We start from the raw sequence: 20,154 nt of genomic DNA, 5'->3' as shown, positions 1-20,154 counted from the left end.
AGGTACTTATAGATGTCCACATATTCAAGGTCGGAACCATCCAGGGTGGTGATGCTAGTCAGGCGTGCGGGTGCAGGCAGCGAACGGTTGAAAAGCATGCATTTGGTTTTACTAGCGTTTAAGAGCAGTTGGAGGCCACGGAAGAAGTGTTGTATGGCATTGAAGCTCGTTTGGAGGTTAGATAGCACAGTGTCCAAGGATGGGCCGGAAGTATATAGAATGGTGTCGTCTGCGTAGAGGTGGATCAGGGAATCGCCCGCAGCAAGAGCAACATCATTGATATATACAGAGAAAAGAGTCGGCCCGAGAATTGAACCCTGTGCCGATTTTGCAGGTTTTCCTACTTACAAAGCATGAAGAGGCCTGTAATTTTTATCATAGGTACACTTCAACTGTGAGAGACAGAGTCTAAAACAAAAATCCAGAAAATCACATTGTATGATTTTTAAGTAAAAAGAGGCAGGGGGAGGGTCTTGGTGTATGTGTAAACCATAGAGGAAGAGGCGAAGCACTAAAATCTGTCCAAAATAAGGCCAATGCGTTTATATGTGCTTATTTTGGACCTAAGTTTGTAGTCTGCCTTCCCGCCTTTGGGACAACGACTCCCATTGTTAGGGCGGAGATGTGCGTCTTGTCATTATATACAGATCTCTGGTGTAAATGGGAAGGTGCACACAGCAAAGAAGAGCAAAGGAAATAAGAACAAAAATACAGCATGAGAAAAAGCGGACATAAACGTTCATAAAAATGAAAAATAACAAAACCTTGATTCTTGCGATACAGGCATTTGGAATATCGTGCAAAAACATACATTCGAATTAATCTTATTAATTCTCTGTATCGCCCAGCCATAGCCTTAGTGTAACCTGCAATCTGCAATAGATCCTCCCAATTAAAGTTAAGGAACGCGGTTTACTTGATGTTTAGTGAAATGTTTTTTGGACAGATCCAGATTTTAATGATCACCCTGGGACTGTGGGAAACCAATGGTTGTGTGACTCCACCTAAAGACTAATCATGATAAATAAATTGCCTTCAACTGTTTGAATAATGTGTGGTCCAGGTAGTGATGGGGTAAAAAATTGATACAGTTACATATTGGGATATTATTTTTGATGATATATTGTATCGTTTTGACAATATGGCAAAAACAATAATTGCGCTAGTTGGCTGTACCTGCACCAACTCCAGTATTTTCCTTCATAGCTTGTTCTCCATCTTCTTTTGAAATAGGGAGCCAATTTGTTTTCAGCACTTTTATTTATATGACTGATCAAAACTCATTTTCTCATGGCTCTCTCTTGTCCCTCTGCAGAAGTCATATGTTGAGCAATATGTTTGGAACGTAGAATTTCAAAAATTGTATTTGTCACATGTGCCGAATAATAAAGGTGTAAACCTTACCGTGAAATGCTTACTTACAAGCCCTTAAACCTCTAAGGGAGTGGTGTCCATAAACCGGGGCAGTTGTTGCTCAATACGCGATAATGTGACTAGAAGGACATTGTAAACAACAGCCAACATGTCTTATATAGGCAGAAAGATTACATTCTTGTTAATCTAACTTACAATAACCAATTTACAGTAGCTATTACAGACAAAAATGCCATGCTATTGTTTGAGGATAGTGTACAACAACAAAACACTTTTATCAAGGCAACTGGTTTGATACGTTCACCTCTGAAGGTAAATAAATGTACTTACATTCAGTAAACTTGCTCTAATTTGTCATCCTGAGGGTCCCAGAGATAAAATGTAGCATAGCTATGTTTAAGAAAATCAATTTTTATATTAAAATGTAGGAACTGGGGTCTACAGTTTGACCCCACTGCTGTCTCCGTCTCCACACCCAACACGCCCGGCGGTTAGATGTGTAAAAGTTAGTCTATTTTCTGTAGGGAAGCTAATGATCCATCATGTATGACATTCCTGGGAGTATGTAAACTTGTTTTTTAAATTATAATAGCATTTTTGTATGTTCTCTATAGGTATTTACTTGAAAATTTATAAATTGACCAATTCGGCACATTTGGGCAAACTCCTGGCAGACTTGATACAAAATATTGTGTAGTGAACTAATTATTCACTGGATCAATCTGAAACTTTGCACACACACTGCGTGTGGACAACATCTAAATTACACCTAGAATCCTATCTCAATGTATGGCCTTTCTATTGCATTTCAAAGATGTATTATCTTTTACTAGATCTAATGTGTTATATTATATATCCTACATTCATTTCACATTTCCACAAACTTGTTTCCTTTCAAGTGGTATCAAGAATATGCATATCCTTGCTTCAGGTCTTGAGCTACAGGCAGTTAGATTTGGGTATGTCAAATTAGGCTGAAATTGAAAAAAAAGGGTCCAGTCCTCTTTAACAAAAGTGCAGTTATAAGAAAATAGAGTTACTAAAGTAAAAAAGAACAATAATGAGGCTATATACAGGGGGACCGGTACCGAGTCAATGTGTGGGGGTACAGGTTAGTCGAGGAACTCTCAACGCGCTCTACTTCAGCCTGTTGATGTTAATGGGGGCCTGTTCAGCCCTCCATTTCCTATAGTCCAAGATCAGCTCCTTTATCTTGCTCACAATAAGGGAGAGGTTGTTGTCCTGGCACCACACTGCCAGGTCTCTGAGCTCCTCCCTATAGGCTATGTCATCGTTGTCAGTTATCAGGCCTACCACTGTTGTGTCGTCAGCAAACTTAATGATGGTGTTGGAGTCGTGCTTCAAATCAAATCAAATTTTATTTGTCACATACACATGGTTAGCAGATGTTAATGCGAGTGTAGTGAAATGCTTGTGCTTCTAGTTCCGACAATGCAGTAATAACCAACAAGTAATCTAACTAACAATTCCTAAACTACTGTCTTATACACAGTGTAAGGGGATAAAGAATATGTACATAAGGATATATGAATGAGTGATGGTACAGAGCAGCATAGGCAAGATACAGTAGATGGTATCGAGTACAGTATATACATATGAGATGAGTATGTAAACAAAGTGGCATAGTTAAAGTGGCTAGTGATACATGTATTACATAAGGATGCAGTCGGTGATATAGAGTACAGTATATGCGTATGCATATGAGATGAATAATGTAGGGTAAGTAACATTATATAAGGTAGCATTGTTTAAAGTGGCTAGTGATATATTTACATAATTTCCCATCAATTCCCATTATTAAAGTGGCTGGAGTTGAGTCAGTGTCAGTGTGTTGGCAGCAGCCACTCAATGTTAGTGGTGGCTGTTTAACAGTCTGATGGCCTTGAGATAGAAGCTGTTTTTCAGTCTCTCGGTCCCAGCTTTGATGCACCTGTACTGACCTCGCCTTCTGGATGATAGCGGGGTGAACAGGCAGTGGCTCGGGTGGTTGATGTCCTTGATGATCTTTATGGCCTTCCTGTAACATCGGGTGGTGTAGGTGTCCTGGAGGGCAGGTAGTTTGCCCCCGGTGATGCGTTGTGCAGACCTCACTACCCTCTGGAGAGCCTTACGGTTGAGGGCAGAGCAGTTGCCGTACCAGGCGGTGATACAGCCCGCCAGGATGCTCTCGGTTGTGCATCTGTAGAAGTTTGTGAGTGCTTTTGGTGACAAGCCGAATTTCTTCAGCCTCCTGAGGTTGAAGAGGCGCTGCTGCGCCTTCTTCACGATGCTGTCTGTGTGAGTGGACCAATTCAGTTTGTCTGTGATGTGTATGCCGAGGAACTTAAAACTTGCTACCCTCTCCACTACTGTTCCATCGATGTGGATAGGGGGTGTTCCCTCTGCTGTTTCCTGAAGTCCACAATCATCTCCTTAGTTTTGTTGACGTTGAGTGTGAGGTTATTTTCCTGACACCACACTCCGAGGGCCCTCACCTCCTCCCTGTAGGCCGTCTCGTCGTTGTTGGTAATCATGCCTACCACTGTTGTGTCGTCCGCAAACTTGATGATTGAGTTGGAGGCGTGCGTGGCCACGCAGTCGTGGGTGAACAGGGAGTACAGGAGAGGGCTCAGAACGCACCCTTGTGGGGCCCCAGTGTTGAGGATCAGCGGGGAGGAGATGTTGTTGCCTACCCTCACCACCTGGGGGCGGCCCGTCAGGAAGTCCAGTACCCAGTTGCACAGGGCGGGGTCGAGACCCAGGGTCTCGAGCTTGATGACGAGCTTGGAGGGTACTATGGTGTTGAATGCCGAGCTGTAGTCGATGAACAGCATTCTCACATAGTAGAATCTCAATTCAACGGCTCAGACACAAGAGGCATGTGGCAGGGTCTACAGTCAATCACGGACTATCACAGACTGCTTGGCCACGCAATCGTGGGTGAACAGGGAACACAGGAGAGGACTAAGCACACACCCCTGAGGGTCCCCAGTGTTGAGAATCAGCGTGACAGATGTGTTGTTGCCTACCCTTACCACCTGGGGGCGGAAGTCCAGGATCCAGTTGTAGCGGGAGGTGTTTAGTCTCAGGGTCCTTAGCTTAGTAATGAGCTTTGTGGGCATTTTTGTATCTGTTGGGGCGGTATGCAAATTGGAGTGGCTCTAGGGTGTCCGAGTGCTGCGGTGCTGTAGTCATTTTGTCAGGTTACCTTCGCTTTCTTGGGCACAGGGACTATGGTGGTCTGCTTTAAACATGTAGGCATTACAGATTTGGTCAGGGAGAGGTTGAAAATGTCAGTGAAGACACTTTCCAGTTTGTCCACGCATGCTCTCAGTACATGTCCTGGTAATCCGTCTGACACGCTGCCTTAAATGTTGACCTGTTTAAAGTCTTCCTCACATCAGCTACGGAGAGGTGATCACAGTATCGAATCGCAATACATATAGAATCGTGAGAATCGCAATACACATCGTATCAGCACCTGAGTGTTGTGATAATATCGTATCGTGAGGTCCCTGGCAATACCCAGCCCTAGGTCCAGACAGCACAGAGCAGACACATGAACAGCTAAGACTGCATCATCTCCGTAAGCTATGCCTCGAGGGCTTCCTGAGTCTCTATTCTCATTAGGCTGTCTGTGTCTAACTGAAAGCCCATCTATGATGCCTGGACAGAGTGAGGGCTCTCAGGGGAGAGATAGAGCTTTACCCACTCTGTTTTTAGATAGCGCAGCCTCAGCACAAATCACAGCTTAACTCTCCCCCATATGACAGATCACAACTAAGCCTGAACAAACAAACAAAAAACAGAACAACGCAAGCTGCCTTCGCACAGTAGGACTTCTCTTTGCAAGCAAACCTACTCTCTTGATCCTGTTCTTTCGCCCTCATCTGAAACTCTCTCTAAATACAATTACGGCTCGACTTGTTTTTTAGATGAGTACTATTTCTGGTGTTTTTAAGTACAGCACAAACACTTTTGAAAAAGTCCCTGATGCTGTTGTAGCCTCTTTAACAACAGAAAGATGTCAAATAGAGCCTCTGTTTCTGTCTCTCTCGAAGGAGAAACTGTGTTGGAAGAAAACAAATTCTTTCTATGCATGCTGTGGTCTGTAGTCTCCTATTTTTGCTCTGTGCTGTGGCATGTGGGGGTGTGCACATTGAGTGAGCAAGTACAGTTGAAGTCGGAAGTTTTACATACACCTTAGCCAAATACATTTATACTCAGTTTTTCACATTTCCTGATACTTAATTCTAGTAAAAAAAATCCCTGTCTTACGTCAGTTAGGATCACCACTTTATTTTAAGAATGTGAAATGTCAAAATAATAGTAGAGAGAATGATTTATTTCAGCTTTTATTTCTTTCATCACATTCCCAGTGGGTCAGAAGTTTTCATACACTCAGTTAGTATTTGGTAGCATTGCCTTTAAATTGTTTAACTTGGGTCAAACGTTTCGGATAGCCTTCCACAAGCTTCCCACAATAAGTTGGGTGCATTTTGGTCCATTCCTCCTGACAGAGCTGGTGTAACTGAGTCAGGTTTATAGGCCTCCTTGCTCGCACACGGTTTTTAAGTTCTATACACATTCTAAACACATTTTCTATAGGATTGAGGTCAGGACTTTGTGATGGTCACTCCAATACCTTGACTTTGTTGTCCATTTTGCCACAACTTTGGAAGTATGCTGGGGGTCATTGTCCATTCAGAAGACCCATTTGCGACCAAGCTTTAACTTCCTGACTAATGTCTTGAGATTTTGCTTCAATATATCCACATAATTTTCCTCCCTCATGATACCATCTATTTTGTGAAATGCACCAGACCCTCCTGAAGCAAAGCACCCCCACAACATGAATCTGCCACCCCCGTGCTTCACGGTTGGTGTTCTTCGGCTTGCAAGCCTCCCCCTTTTGCCTGCAAACATAATGATGGTCATTATGGCCAAACAGTTCTATTTTTGTTTCATCAGACCAGAGGACATTTCTCCAAAAAGTACTTATCTTTGTCCCCATATTCAGTTGCAAACCGTAGTCTGGCTTTTTTATGGTGTTTTTGGAGCAATGGCTTCTTCCTTGCTGAGCGGCCTTTCAGGTTATGTCGATATAGGACTCATTTTACTGTGGATTTTACTGTTTCCTCCAGGATCTTCACAAGATACTTTGCTGTTGTTCTTGGATTGATTTGCACTTTTCGCACCAAATTATGTTAATCTCTAGGAGACAGAACACTTCTCCTTCCTGAGCGGTATGACGCTACGTGGCCCCATGGTGTTTCTACTTGCTTACTATTGTTTGTACAAATGAACGTGGTACCTTCAGGCATTTGGAAATTGCTCCCAAGAATGTACCAGACTTGTGGAAGTAAAAAAAAAAATCTGAGGTCTTGGCTGATTTCTTTTGATTTTCCCATGATGTCAAGCAAAGAGGTACTGAGTTTGAAGGTAGGCCTTGAAATTCATCCACATGTACACCTTCAATTGACTGAAATTATGTCAATTAGCCTATCAGAAGATTCTAAAGCCATCACATCATTTTCTGGAATTTTCCAAGCTGTTTAACCTCTCTAGGGTATGTGGGACGCTAGCGTCCCACCTGGTCAACATACAGTGAGATTGCAGAACGCCAAATTCAAATACAGAAATACTCATTACAATAATTCAGAAAATATACAACTATTTTACATAGGTTTAAATATTAACTTCTTGTGAATCCAACCACGGTGTCAGATTTCAAAAATGCTTTACGGCGAAAGCATACCGTACGATTATTTGAGAACATAGCCCAGCAAGACAAATCATTACAAACAGTAACCAGCCAAGTAGAAGAGTTACTTACACAAGTCAGAAATAGAGATACAATTAATCACCTACATTTGATGATCTTCATATGGTTGCACTCAGAAGACATACATTTTTTCAATAAATGTTCCTTTTTTTCTATAAAGTCTCTTTAAATCCAAAAACTCCATTTTATTTGCGCGTTTTCTTCAGTAATCCACTGGCTCAAACACAGTAACACCAGGCAGACAAAAAATCTAAATAGTATCCATAAAGTTCGTAGAAACATTTCAAACGATGTTCATAATCAATTCTCAGGTTGTTTTTAGCCTAAATAATCGATAATATTTCAAACGGACAATAACGTCATCAACTCTCTCGGTCACGCGCATGAAAAAGCTCTGTGACACGGAAGGGTCCACTCATTCAGACTGCTCTTACTCCCTCATTTTTAGAATACAAGCCTGAAACAATTTCCAAAGACTGTTGACATCTAGTGGATGGCATAGGAACTGCAATTTGAGTCCTAAATCAATGGATACTGTAAGGGCATTGAATAGAAAAATAAATTGAAAAAAAATAATCCTACTTCCTGAATGGATTTTTCTCAGGTTTTCGCCTGCCAAATCACTTCTTTTATACTCACAGACACTATTTTAACAGTTTTGGAAACTTTAGAGTATTTTCTATCCAAATCAATTATATGCATATCCTATCTTCTGGGCCTGAGTAGATGGCAGTTTAATTTGGGCACGCTTTTCATCCAAAATTCCAAATGATGCCCCCTACCCTAAAGAAGTTAAAGGCACTGTCAACTTAGTGTATGTAAACTTCTGACCCACTGGAATTGTGATACACTGAGTTATAAGTGAAGTAATTTGTCTGCCCCCTATCCTAGAGATGTTAAAGGCACAGTCAAGTAGGCACAGTATTTTAACTTCTGACCCACTGGAATTGTGATACAGTGAATTATAAGTGAAATAATCTGTCTGTAAACAATTGTTGGAATAATTACTTGTGTCATGCACAAAGTAGAATTTGTGGAGTGGTTGAAAAACGAGTTTTAATGACTCCAACATAAGTGTATGTAAACTTCCGACTTCAACTGTACCTGTGTGTGTGTGTGTGCATATGCAAATGTGTGTTTTTCCCCCCCTCTTTTTCTCCAGGTCACTGCTCTACTTGGCTGCTGTGAGGGAGCTCAGGGCTGTGACTGGTAGGCAGTGAGACTTCTCCACCCCAGACAGACGGACAGAGTGCCTCTGTCCGGTGCCCCTGCTCTCCTTTTCATGGATGCCAGGCTGGCCCTGCTGCAGCTTGGGACTCTCCTGGGTCTCCTGTCCTTAGCACTGGAGTTTACTGCTGAACCGACCGCAGCCGAGGAGGTCTACACTAACACCTGGGCAGTCCATATAGAGGGAGGACCACAAGAGGCTGACCGCATCTCCAGGAAACATGGTTTCATCAACCACGGCAATGTGAGTATCACAGCAGTGGACTCTGTGGAGCCTCTCTAGTCAGAGTGTATGACCTGTCTATGCCCTTCATCTGTGGTCAGTTGAAGCCCTGTTCTATTGTCAGTGACAACCTGCTCAACAGGCTTCAATGCACAACAAGACACATAAAGACATAACAGCCTATAAGCCCTCATGTTTTGAGAGTGCATGTCAGGGCTCGTCCATCCCTTGAGTTCAGCTGATAGCTGGCAACTAAAGCCTGCACTTCTTCTCGTTAATTGGGGCATACCATACCATGCATATGTGTGTGTGTCTGTGTCTGTGTGTGGTAGTTTACGTGCCTCTGCCCAACACACAGCTGGGCAGTCTGTTTACTCTGGGTTCTATATGGAGCATCCTAGGAAAGAGTTATTTTAGGATTACAGGGGAAATATGATTGTAATTGGGGAAAAGAAACAAGCAGGTTAGTCTGAGACTAGCCTGTCTAGTGTCCTGTCCTCTTTTGAGCCTCAGCCTCCTTCCATATCCCTTGCTTTGTGGAGAGAGCGGGGGAGAGGGAGAATTTGTGTGTGTGGCTGTTCGTGTGTTTGAGTCAATTGGAATTTGATCCTTTTTCATAAACACACACACGCCCACACATGTTGATCATTAGTATATATTTCTCTGGACTCCCCGGTTATGTGCTTTGTTATTGGCAGTTAGTAGTCCTTCTACTCCTTCATCTTTTCAATCACAGTTCAGTTGTTCCGCAGTAGACCACTCTATATTCGCGTATGCATGCAGTGAGCTTCACTAAACACACCACTGAACAGCCGTCTGGATTCTTCCGTGGGAATACATGCATAGGAGGTTCTGAACTCCCAAACCTTCCTTCACCCCCCCCCCCCCCCCCCCCCGAAAATAGGATTTTCAGAGCGGTTTGCAAACTTAATTTAGGCTTATCTTCTGCTTTCTTTATGTTGCTGTCCATGCAGCTTCTGTCTTGAGGACTGTTTTGCCCCCACAATGATTATACGTACATTTCCCAACCAGAAGCCATGGATTACTGGCAACATCCGCACCAAGCTAAAAGGCTAGAGCTGCCGCTTTCAATGAGCGGGACAGTAATCCGGATGCTAATAACAAATCCTGCTATGCCCTTAGACGAACCATTAAACAGGCAAAGCATCAATACAGGGCTAATATTAAATCCTACTACACCGGCTCTGATGCTCGTTGGATTTGGCAGGGCTTGCAAAATATTACGGACCACAAAGGGAAACCCAGCCACAAGCTAGGCAGTGACTCGAGCCTACCAGATGAGCTAGATGCCTTTTAAGCTCGCTTCGAGGCAAGCAACACTAAAAAATGCATGAGAGCACCAGCTGTTCTGGACGAGAGCACCAGCTGTTCTGTGATCACGCTCTCCGTAGCCGGTGTGTGCAAGACCTTTAAACAGGTCAAAATTCACCAAGCCGCGGGGCAGACGGATTACCAGGATGTATGCTCAAAGCATGCGCGGACCAACTTGCAAGTGTCTTCACTGACACTTTCATCCTCTACCTGACCGGGTCTGTAATACCTATATGTTTCAAGCAGACCACCATAGTCCCTGTGCCCAAGGAAGTGAAGGTAACCTGCCTAAATGATTACCACCGGTGGTTACCACAGGTGGTAAAGGTAGGCAACAACACATCTGCCACACTTATCCTCAATCCAGGGGCCCTTCAGGGGTGCGTGCTTAGTCCTCTCCTGTACTCCCTGTTCACCCACGACTGCGTGGCCAAGCACGACTCCAACACCATCATTAAGTTTGCTGACGACACAGCAGTGGTAGACCTGATAACCGACAACGATGACATAGCCTATAGGGAGGAGGTCAGAGACCTGGAAATGTAGTGCCAGAGTAACAATCTCTCCCTCAATGTGAGCAAGACAAAAGAGCTGATCATGGACTACAGGAAAAGGAGGCCAAACAGGCCCCCACTAACATTGACGGGGCTGAAGTGGAGTGGGTCGAGAGTTTCAAGTTCCTTGGTGTCCACATTACTAACAAACTATCATGGTCCAAACACACCAAGACAGTTGTGAAGAGGGCACAACAACACTTTTCCCACCTCAGGAGACTGAAAAGATTTGGCATGGGTCTCCAGATCCTCAAAAAGTTCTACAGCTGCACCATCAAGAGCATCCTGACCGGTTGCATCACTGCCTGGTATGGCAACTGCTCGGCATCTGACCGTAAGGCGCTACAGAGGGTAGTGCGTACGGCCCAGTACATCACTGGGGCCAAGCTTCCTGACATCCAGGACCAATATACTAGGCGGTGTCAGAGGAAGGCAAAAATTTTTGTCAAAGACTCCAGCGCCAAGTCTAAGTCCAAAAGACTCCTTAACAGCTTATACCCCCAAGCCATAAGACTGCTGAACAATTAATCAAATGGCTACCCAGACTATTTACACTTGACCCCTCCATCCTTTTTTTATACACTTCTGCTACTCTCTGTTTATTATCTATGCATAGTCACTTTACAAATTACCTCGACTAACCTGTACCCCCGCACATTGACTTAGTACCGGTACCCCCTGTATATATCCTCGTTATTGTTATGTATTTTTTGTGTTATTTTGTGCTTTTTTTAATTTAGTAAATATAATATTAAATATAACTGGATTTCTTGAACTGCATTGTTGGTTAAGGGCTTGTAAGTAAGCATATTTTTTTTTACCTTTATTTAACTAGGCAAGTCAGGTTAAGAACAAATTCTTATTTTCAATGACGGCCTAGGATCAGTGGGTTAACTGCCTGTTCAGGGGCAGAACGACAGATTTGTACCTTGTCAGCTCGGGGGTTTGAACTTGCAACCTTCCGGTTACTAGTCCAATTCTCTAACCACTAGGCTACCCTGCCGCCTCATGGTAAGGTCTACACCTGTTTTATTTGGCGCATGTGACAAATAAAATGTGATTTTATTTGATTTTTTGATTTACCAGAAATGTTTTTTTCTGTTGTTATGTTAGTAGTTCTAACATCTGTCATAAAGTAATAGGAGGAGATGTGATATTGTTAATTTGCCTCTCGTTGTCAAGCCCATCACCACTCGATTGTCTCCTTGGCTCTGATTGTTTACTTGTCAAAGTAGTGTCTCGCTCTCGGCTGGCTTTGATTGGAATTCATTGGTTATTGAGTTAATCTGGCAGGGATTGCTGTTTGGGTGCTATGAAAGGATTGTGCTGCAGAGGGAGAGAGACAGAGGCAGGGAGGGAGAGAGGGAGAGAGAGAAAAAAAAGATAGATAGATTGAAAAAGGCCATTAGAAATAATAGCCTTAAATAATGCCTAATTGAATGGGGCTATTAATTGCTTAATATTCTGCACTGAGACAGTGTGCATGCATATTTCAAGCAATCAAACTCTACAGATTGATATGCATGAACACGCCAAATACACACGCCGCTCACACAGTCTCACACACACACAGTTACACATACACATACACAGTCACTCACACACACACACACACACACACACACACACACACACACACACACACACAGTCTCACACTGTCTTTCCCACAGAGGATAGTTTTGTGTTTATGTCTTCATCACGACCACTTTATGAAGGTACTTCTGACTGACAGGGACAAGGGAATGATAGTATTGGATTCCGATGCCGTTTCCCTCTGTGCAGCCCTCTGGTATAGCCCCCACTACCACCAGTATTCCCAGTTAGTGCCCAGTCTAGAGCATGAAACACCTGTAGATCTCCCAGACCAACCCTCTGCCAGTAAAGCGCAGGGCAGACAGACACTTATCCAATCAGAAAGCTAGGGCTTGAAGCACTGGCAGGGGTTTGATTGTGGTTTTGGGTTTGATTATGATTTTTAATAACTTAAATCGGCCTGTCTTTTTTAACCTTGGTACAGATCATCGCCTTGTGGTGAGCTTTATCAAGTCTCTCTCTCTCTCTCTCTCTCTCTCTCTCTCTCTCCTTCTAACTCTCTCGCTCTGATCTTCTCTTTTCCTCTCTTCCCCGTCACTACCTCCCTCCTAGCCACAGATGCTGAGGCAGACTCAGACTTATCAGTATAAAATAGTGCTGAGTGATTAACTGGAATTTCTGTTATTTTTATTTTTTTAAACAACTAATTGACTGAGTTCTGTTCATTTATTTGAATTCCATTTTGTTTGGGTTCTTTTCTGTGAGCTCACTGTGCAGTTTCTCTATCAAATCTCTATCGAATCAGATCAAACATCACCTGTTGTCAGATGTGTGCATACTGGTAGCGAAGTCAGGTGCAGGAAAGCAGAGATTTGTGAACAAGCGCACACTTTATTGAGGCAAAAGTGCAAAAAGCGCAAAACAGTCACAAGTATAATGTTTAATAATAAACATCTTCGTGAAATACCACAGAAAAAACAAACCAGTCTGGCGCATTAAACAACACACACGTAACACAAACAATCTTACACAAAGACATGATGGAGAACAGAGGAGTAAATACATGTAGATTGATTGGGGGAATGAAAACCAGGTGTGCATGGAACAAGATGGCTAGAGAGCCGGTGACGTCGACCGCCGAACGCCGCCCGAACAAGGAGAGGAGACGACTTCGGCGGAAGTCGTGACACCTGTGCAATATAGTAGGGAGTTGTAGTTTCCAACTGGCCAATATTCTACATAGTTTAACGCAGAAAATGTGGCAATTATCTACAATGACCATAATCCACTGCACGTCTACTTGTCCGGTCTGTGTAGGGGAGACACGGAGAGAGAGAGAAGAGACAGATAGTGGTGAATCACTAAAACAATACAGAAATACACTATGGAAAAAGAAGGAACAGCACGTCAGAAATCAGCTCAATGTAATTGAAGAATCCATAGACTAACCACTTCTGGGAAAATTGGAAAACACGAAACAAACAACAACACAAATAATGATCTATCCAAAATTGAGATATATGGGTAAACCACTTCTCCAATCTTTTTGGCTCTGTAACAAAGAATAAAGTGCAAAAACATATACATGATCAAATACAAATCTTAGAATCAACTATTAAAGACTACCAGAACCCACTGGATTCTCCAATTGCCTTGAATAAGCTACAGGACAAAATAAAAACCCTCCAAACCAAAAAGGCCTGTGGTGTTGATGGTATCCTCAATGAAATTATAAAATATACAGACAACAAATTCCAATTGGCTATACTAAAACTCTTTAACATCATCCTTAGCTCTGGCATCTTCCCCAATATTTGGAACCAAGGGCTGATCACCCAAATCCACAAAAGTGGAGACAAATTTGACCCCAATAACTACCGTGGGATATGCGTCAACAGTAACCTTGGGAAAATCATCTGGATTATCATTAACAGCAGACTCATACATTTCCTCAATGAAAACAATGTACTGAGCAAATGTCAAATTGGCGTTTTACCAAATTACGTAGTACAACAGACCATGTATTCACCCTGCACACCCTAATTGACAACCAAACAAACCAAAACAAAGGCAGCCTTCTCATGCTTTGTTGATTTCAAAAAAGCCTTCGACTCAATTTGGCATGAGGGTCTGCTATACAAATTGATGGAAAGTGTGGGGTAAGACAGGGATGCAGCTTAAGCCCCACCCTCTTCAACATATATATCAACGAATTGGCGCGGGCACTAGAAAAGTCTGCAGCACCCAGCCTCACCCTACTAGAATCTGAAGTCAAATGTCTACTGTTTGCTGATGATCTGGTGCTTCTGGCACCAACCAAGGAGGGCCTACAGCAGCACCTAGATCTTATACACAGATTCTGTCAGACCTGGGCCCTGACAGTAAATCTCAGTAAGACCAAAATAATGGTGTTCCAAAAAAGGTCCAGTCGCCAGGACCACAAATACAAATTCCATCTAGACACCCTAGAGCACACAAAAAACTATACATACCTTGGCCTAAACATCAGCGCCACAGGTAACTTCCACAAACATTTACATTTACATTTAAGTCATTTAGCAGACGCTCTTATCCAGAGCGACTTACAAATTGGTGCATTCACCTTATGACATCCAGTGGAGCAGCCACTTTACAATAGTGCATCTAAATCTTTTAAGGGGGGTGAGAAGGATTACTTTATCCTATCCTAGGTATTCCTTAAAGAGGTGGGGTTTCAGGTGTCTCCGGAAGGTGGTGATTGACTCCGCTGTCCTGGCGTCGTGAGGGAGTTTGTTCCACCATTGGGGGGCCAGAGCAGCGAACAGTTTTGACTGGGCTGAGCGGGAACTGTACTTCCTCAGTGGTAGGGAGGCGAGCAGGCCAGAGGTGGATGAACGCAGTGCCCTTGTTTGGGTGTAGGGCCTGATCAGAGCCTGGAGGTACTGAGGTGCCGTTCCCCTCACAGCTCCGTAGGCAAGCACCATGGTCTTGTAGCGGATGCGAGCTTCAACTGGAAGCCAGTGGAGAGAGCGGAGGAGCGGGGTGACGTGAGAGAACTTGGGAAGGTTGAACACCAGACGGGCTGCGGCGTTCTGGATGAGTTGTATGGGTTTAATGGCACAGGCAGGGAGCCCAGCCAACAGCGAGTTGCAGTAATCCAGACGGGAGATGACAAGTGCCTGGATTAGGACCTGCGCCGCTTCCTGTGTGAGGCAGGGTCGTACTCTGCGGATGTTGTAGAGCATGAACCTAGAGGAACGGGCCACCGCCTTGATGTTAGTTGAGAACGACAGGGTGTTGTCCAGGATCACGCCAAGGTTCTTAGCGCTCTGGGAGGAGGACACAGTGGAGTTGTCAACCGTGATGGCGAGATCATGGAACGGGCAGTCCTTCCCGGGAGGAAGAGCAGCTCCGTCTTGCCGAGGTTCAGCTTGAGGTGGTGATCCGTCATCCACACTGATATGTCTGCCAGACATGCAGAGATGCGATTCGCCACCTGGTCATCAGAAGGGGAAAGGAGAAGATTAATTGTGTGTCGTCTGCATAGCAATGATAGGAGAGACCATGTGAGGTTATGACAGAGCCAAGTGACTTGGTGTATAGCGAGAATAGGAGAGGGCCTAGAACAGAGCCCTGGGGGACACCAGTGGTGAGAGCACGTGGTGAGGAGACGGATTCTCGCCACGCCACCTGGTAGGAGCGACCTGTCAGGTAGGACGCAATCCAAGCGTGGGCCGCGCCGGAGATGCCCAACTCGGAGAGGGTGGAGAGGAGGATCTGATGGTTCACAGTATCGAAGGCAGCCGATAGGTCTAGAAGGATGAGAGCAGAGGAGAGAGAGTTAGCTTTTGCAGTGCGGAGCGCCTCCGTGATACAGAGCTGTGAACGATCTGAGAGACAATGCAAGAAGGGCATTCTATGCCATCAAAAGGAACATAAAATTCAACATACCAATTAGGATCTGGCTAGAAATACTTGAATCAGTCATAGAGCCCATTGCCCTTTATGGTTGTGAGGCCTGGGGTCCGCTCACCAACCAAGACTTCACAAAATGGGACAAACACCAAATTGAGACTCTGCATGCAGAATTCGGCAAAAATATCCTCAGTGTACAACGTAGAACACCAAATAATGCACGCAGAGCAGAATTAGGCCGATACCCACTAATTATCAAAATCCAGAAAAGAGCCGTTAAATTCTACAACCACCTAAAAGGAAGCGATTCCTAAACCTTCCATAACAAAGCCATCACCTACAGAGAGATTAACCTGGAGAAGAGTCCCCTAAGCAAGCTGGTGCTGGGGCTCTGTTCACAAACACAAACACACCCTACAGAGCCCCAGGACAGCAGCACAATTAGACCCAACCAAATAATGAGAAAACAAAAAGATAATTACTTCACACATTGGAAAGAACTAACAAAAAAACAGAGCAAACTGGAATGCTATTTGGCCCTAAATAGAGAGTAGACAGTGGCAGAATACCTGACCACGGTGACTGACCCAAACTTAAGGAAAGCTTTGACTATGTACAGACTCAGTGAGCATAGCCTTGCTATTGAGTAAGGCCGCCGTAGGCAGACATGGCTCTCAAGAGAAGACAGGCTATGTGCTCACTGCCCACAAAATGAGGTGGAAACTGAGATGCACTTCCTAACCTCCTGCCCAATGTATGACCATATTAGAGAGACACATTTCCCTCAGATTACACAGATCCACAAAGAATTAAAAAACAAATCCAATTTTGATAAACTCCCATATCTACTGGGTGAAATTCCACAGTGTGCAATCACAGCAGCAAGATTTGTGACCTAGTGCCACAAGAAAAGGGTAACCAGTGAAGAACAAACACCATTGTAAATACAACCCATATTTATGCTTATTTATTTTCCCTTGTGTACTTTAACCATTTGTATGTTGTTACAACACTGTATATATATATAAAATGACATTTGTAATGTCTTTATTGTTTTGAAACTTCTGTATGTGTAATGTTTACTGTTAATTTTTATTGTTCATTTCACTTTTGTATATTATCTACCTCATTTGCTTTTGCAATGTTAACACATGTTTCCCATGCCAATAAAGCCCCTTGAATTGAATTGAATAGTGAGAGATAGCGAGCAGTTGCTTCGCGAGGTGATCAGGTGAGCAGTTGCTTCTACAGGTGAGCAGTTGCTTCGCGAGGTATCTCTACCTGAAAATACATGATCTAAGCGATTGATAGTTGGGATTCAGCAGTCATAGAAGTATGCCTTATTTACTTTGAAGAATTACTAAAATAGTGATTTTGCCAGACAGCATAGGCAGCAGCTCTATAGAGATGAGATGATGACTTTGAATGAAATAATAAAGTCATCAAATAAATCAAATGTAATATACACAACTTAAATATTTTATTAAAGTAATAAATTATTCTTAATAAGCGATAAGCAGTAATGGGCAGTCACTACCATCATGGGACTTTTAGTAATTATTTTATTCTGTGTTGTCACAGCATTCAACCCACATAATGCATAGTGCATTTAACCCTTGTATTGCGTTCATGTTTTTGTTATTCACCCAATGGTCCCATAACAATATTGGGGTTTTAAAACAATACAGCCATAACAATTTACGTAAAGATACTTACTACTTAGATGTTGACTTATATTAATTACAATCAATATAGACAGCATATGGTTAATATTTGGCATTTACCTCTGCTAGATCACATTTATCAATAAAAGCACTATTCGGGGTTTTTGTCTGTGATTTTTTTTGTAAACAAAAATCAATTATAATCAAGACATGGGTGGAATAATCATGCTTATTTTGAACAAATATAAATGAAATAAATTTTACATACAGTATTTTATGGAAATGTTAAATGAGCCCCATTGAACACAAATGAAGGCCGGTGTACACACCACATGACGGACAGTTTTACTGTGTGTGTGTGGTGTTTCAAATGTATTTCTTGCACTTGATGCATGTGTACTGTGTCTTCCTGTCCTTCTTGGGTCCACCAGCTGCAATCTAGAATGATGAAAACACTTAGTTCAGGAATTTTACTAAAATCTCACTCACATAATTGTTGGTTCTGTGGGTTGGGCGGATGGGGCACCAGCATCCTCCTCCTGAATCCTCCTCACGATGGCTGCAGAAGCTGGATTCCTTGGGATACGTTGCCTTCTGTTTGAGGTCTTACCCATGCCTTGCCCAGCTCCTCGAAAAAGAGCCATCACCTCTGGAGCTTCCCTCTGTTTCAATCTGGGTTCAATGCTATCCCGATGACAAACGCGGTGTATGCCGAAATGTCCAAGATGATGAAGAATATCACAAGTGACCAGCGTCTTCCTTTGCAGCTGAAGCCAGTCACTGGCTTGTCTACATTTTTCACCCCTCATTTTGTGGCATTGTAATCCATTATGATTTCTGGTTTTTGATGTTCCTGGCCACAGATTCTCCCATCCCTATGCAGCGTACTCATGAGTACCACATTTTTGCCTTTCTTTGGCACGTAGGACACTAGGGACGTGTCGGCCGTGAACACAAACTTAGAGGAATTGATAGGCCTGTTCCATATATTCAACAGCTGAGTTGGGCGCTCTGGCTCGTTTTTCGTACTGTTCCTACCATCGTCAGCTTCCTCTTGAGGAGCTCCTGTCCCAGCTTGTGTGAAGTAAAAAAGTTATCGCATGTGTTGTTGTGGCCACGGAGTCCCTGTGTCACATCCAGGACAACTTGGTTCTTCTCAGGTGCTCCTCTATCTGGCTTCCCCGTATACACTTTCAAGTTCTACTCATATGATGAAGCAGCATCACAGGCAGCCTAGATCTTGATTCCATATTTTGCCGGTTTAGACAGTACGTACTGCCTGAAGGGGCAGCAGCCTCTAAATGGCATAAGCTGCTCATCAACCGTAAAGTTGGGCCCAGGGTTGTAAACAGGGGAAGGCGGTCCACCCACTTGTTCCACGCTGAGCTGGTCTGGTTTCTTGGTTATCGAAGCAGATAATCCTGGAAATAATGCTTTCCAGAGACATTGTTGCACAGAAAGCTTCTCTGCCATTTTCTGCATCCCACAGGAATTCTGTGGATTCCCCATTGACAACACCAGCAAGGATAAGCACCCCAAAGTATGCATTTGCCTTATTTTTGTTTATTGTCCTGCTGAAAAGTGAATATGTCACCCAGTGTTGGATAGCAGACTGAACCAGGTTTTCCTGAAGGATTTTGCCTGTGCTTATAGCTGTATTCTGTTTAGTTTCATGCTAAGAAATTCTCTTGTCCTTACCGATTCCAAGCATACCCATAACATGATGCAGCCACCACCATGTTTGAAAATATGAAGAGTGGTACTCAGTGATGTGTTGGATCTGCCCCAAACATAGCGCTTTGTATGCAGGACAAAAGTACATTTCTTTGCCACATTTTTTTGCAGTATGACTTAAGTGCCTTCTTGCAAACAGGATGCATGTTTTGGAATATTTTTATTCTCTACAGGCTACCTTCTTTTCACTCTGTCATGTAGGTTAGTATTGTGGAGTAATTACAATGTTGTTGATCCATCCACAGTTTTATCATATCACAACCATTAAACTCTGTAACGGTTTTAAAATCACCATTGGCCTCATGGTGAAGTCCCTGAGCAGTTTCCTTCCTCTTCGGCACTCTACTCAACAAACTCAACAAACTGGATGCAGTCTATCACAGTGCCATCCGTTTTGTCACCAAAGCCCCATACACTACCCACCATTGCGACCTGTATGCTCTCGTTGGTTGGCCCTCGCTTCATACTCGTCGCCAAACCCACTGGCTACAGGTTATCTACAAGTTATCTAGGTAAAGCCCCGCCTTATCTCAGCTCATTGGTCACCATAGCAGAACCCACTCGTAGCACGCGCTCCAGCAGGTATATCTCACTGGTCACCCCAAAAGCCAATTCCTCCTTTGGTCGTCTTTCCTTCCAGTTTTCTGATGCCAATGACTGGAATGTACTGCATTTTTCTTGTAGTTTTAACGGAAAACAGATAGAAAATTGTATGTTTAAACATTAAGAAACATTTTCCATTGGTCACATCCCTACCCTGCAGTGTATCGCACATGCGCTTAAATAAAGATGGAGTCTCCAACAAGAGAGTGATGGATGGGTTGTGTAGGTAG

The 20,154-nt window shown here is 43.4% G+C and overlaps 1 protein-coding gene across 2 annotated transcripts in view; it reads left to right on the top strand.

Moving 5' to 3' along the window:
- Positions 1-20,154, top strand: part of furinb (furin (paired basic amino acid cleaving enzyme) b) — a 212,393-nt gene that overhangs the window by 23,293 nt on the left and 168,946 nt on the right. For both annotated transcript variants that reach the window (XM_029667831.1, XM_029667830.1), the window contains exon 2: positions 8,322-8,630. In XM_029667831.1, coding sequence (XP_029523691.1) covers positions 8,442-8,630 — 189 coding nt within the window. In that variant the 5' untranslated portion in view covers positions 8,322-8,441. The remainder of the gene's footprint in view (positions 1-8,321; positions 8,631-20,154) is intronic.

Source organism: Oncorhynchus nerka, linkage group LG9a (genome assembly GCF_034236695.1).
Source record: "Oncorhynchus nerka isolate Pitt River linkage group LG9a, Oner_Uvic_2.0, whole genome shotgun sequence".
Lineage (NCBI taxonomy): Eukaryota > Metazoa > Chordata > Actinopteri > Salmoniformes > Salmonidae > Oncorhynchus > Oncorhynchus nerka.
Note: the sequence above shows the minus strand (reverse complement) of the source record. Positions and strands in the feature narration are given on the sequence as shown.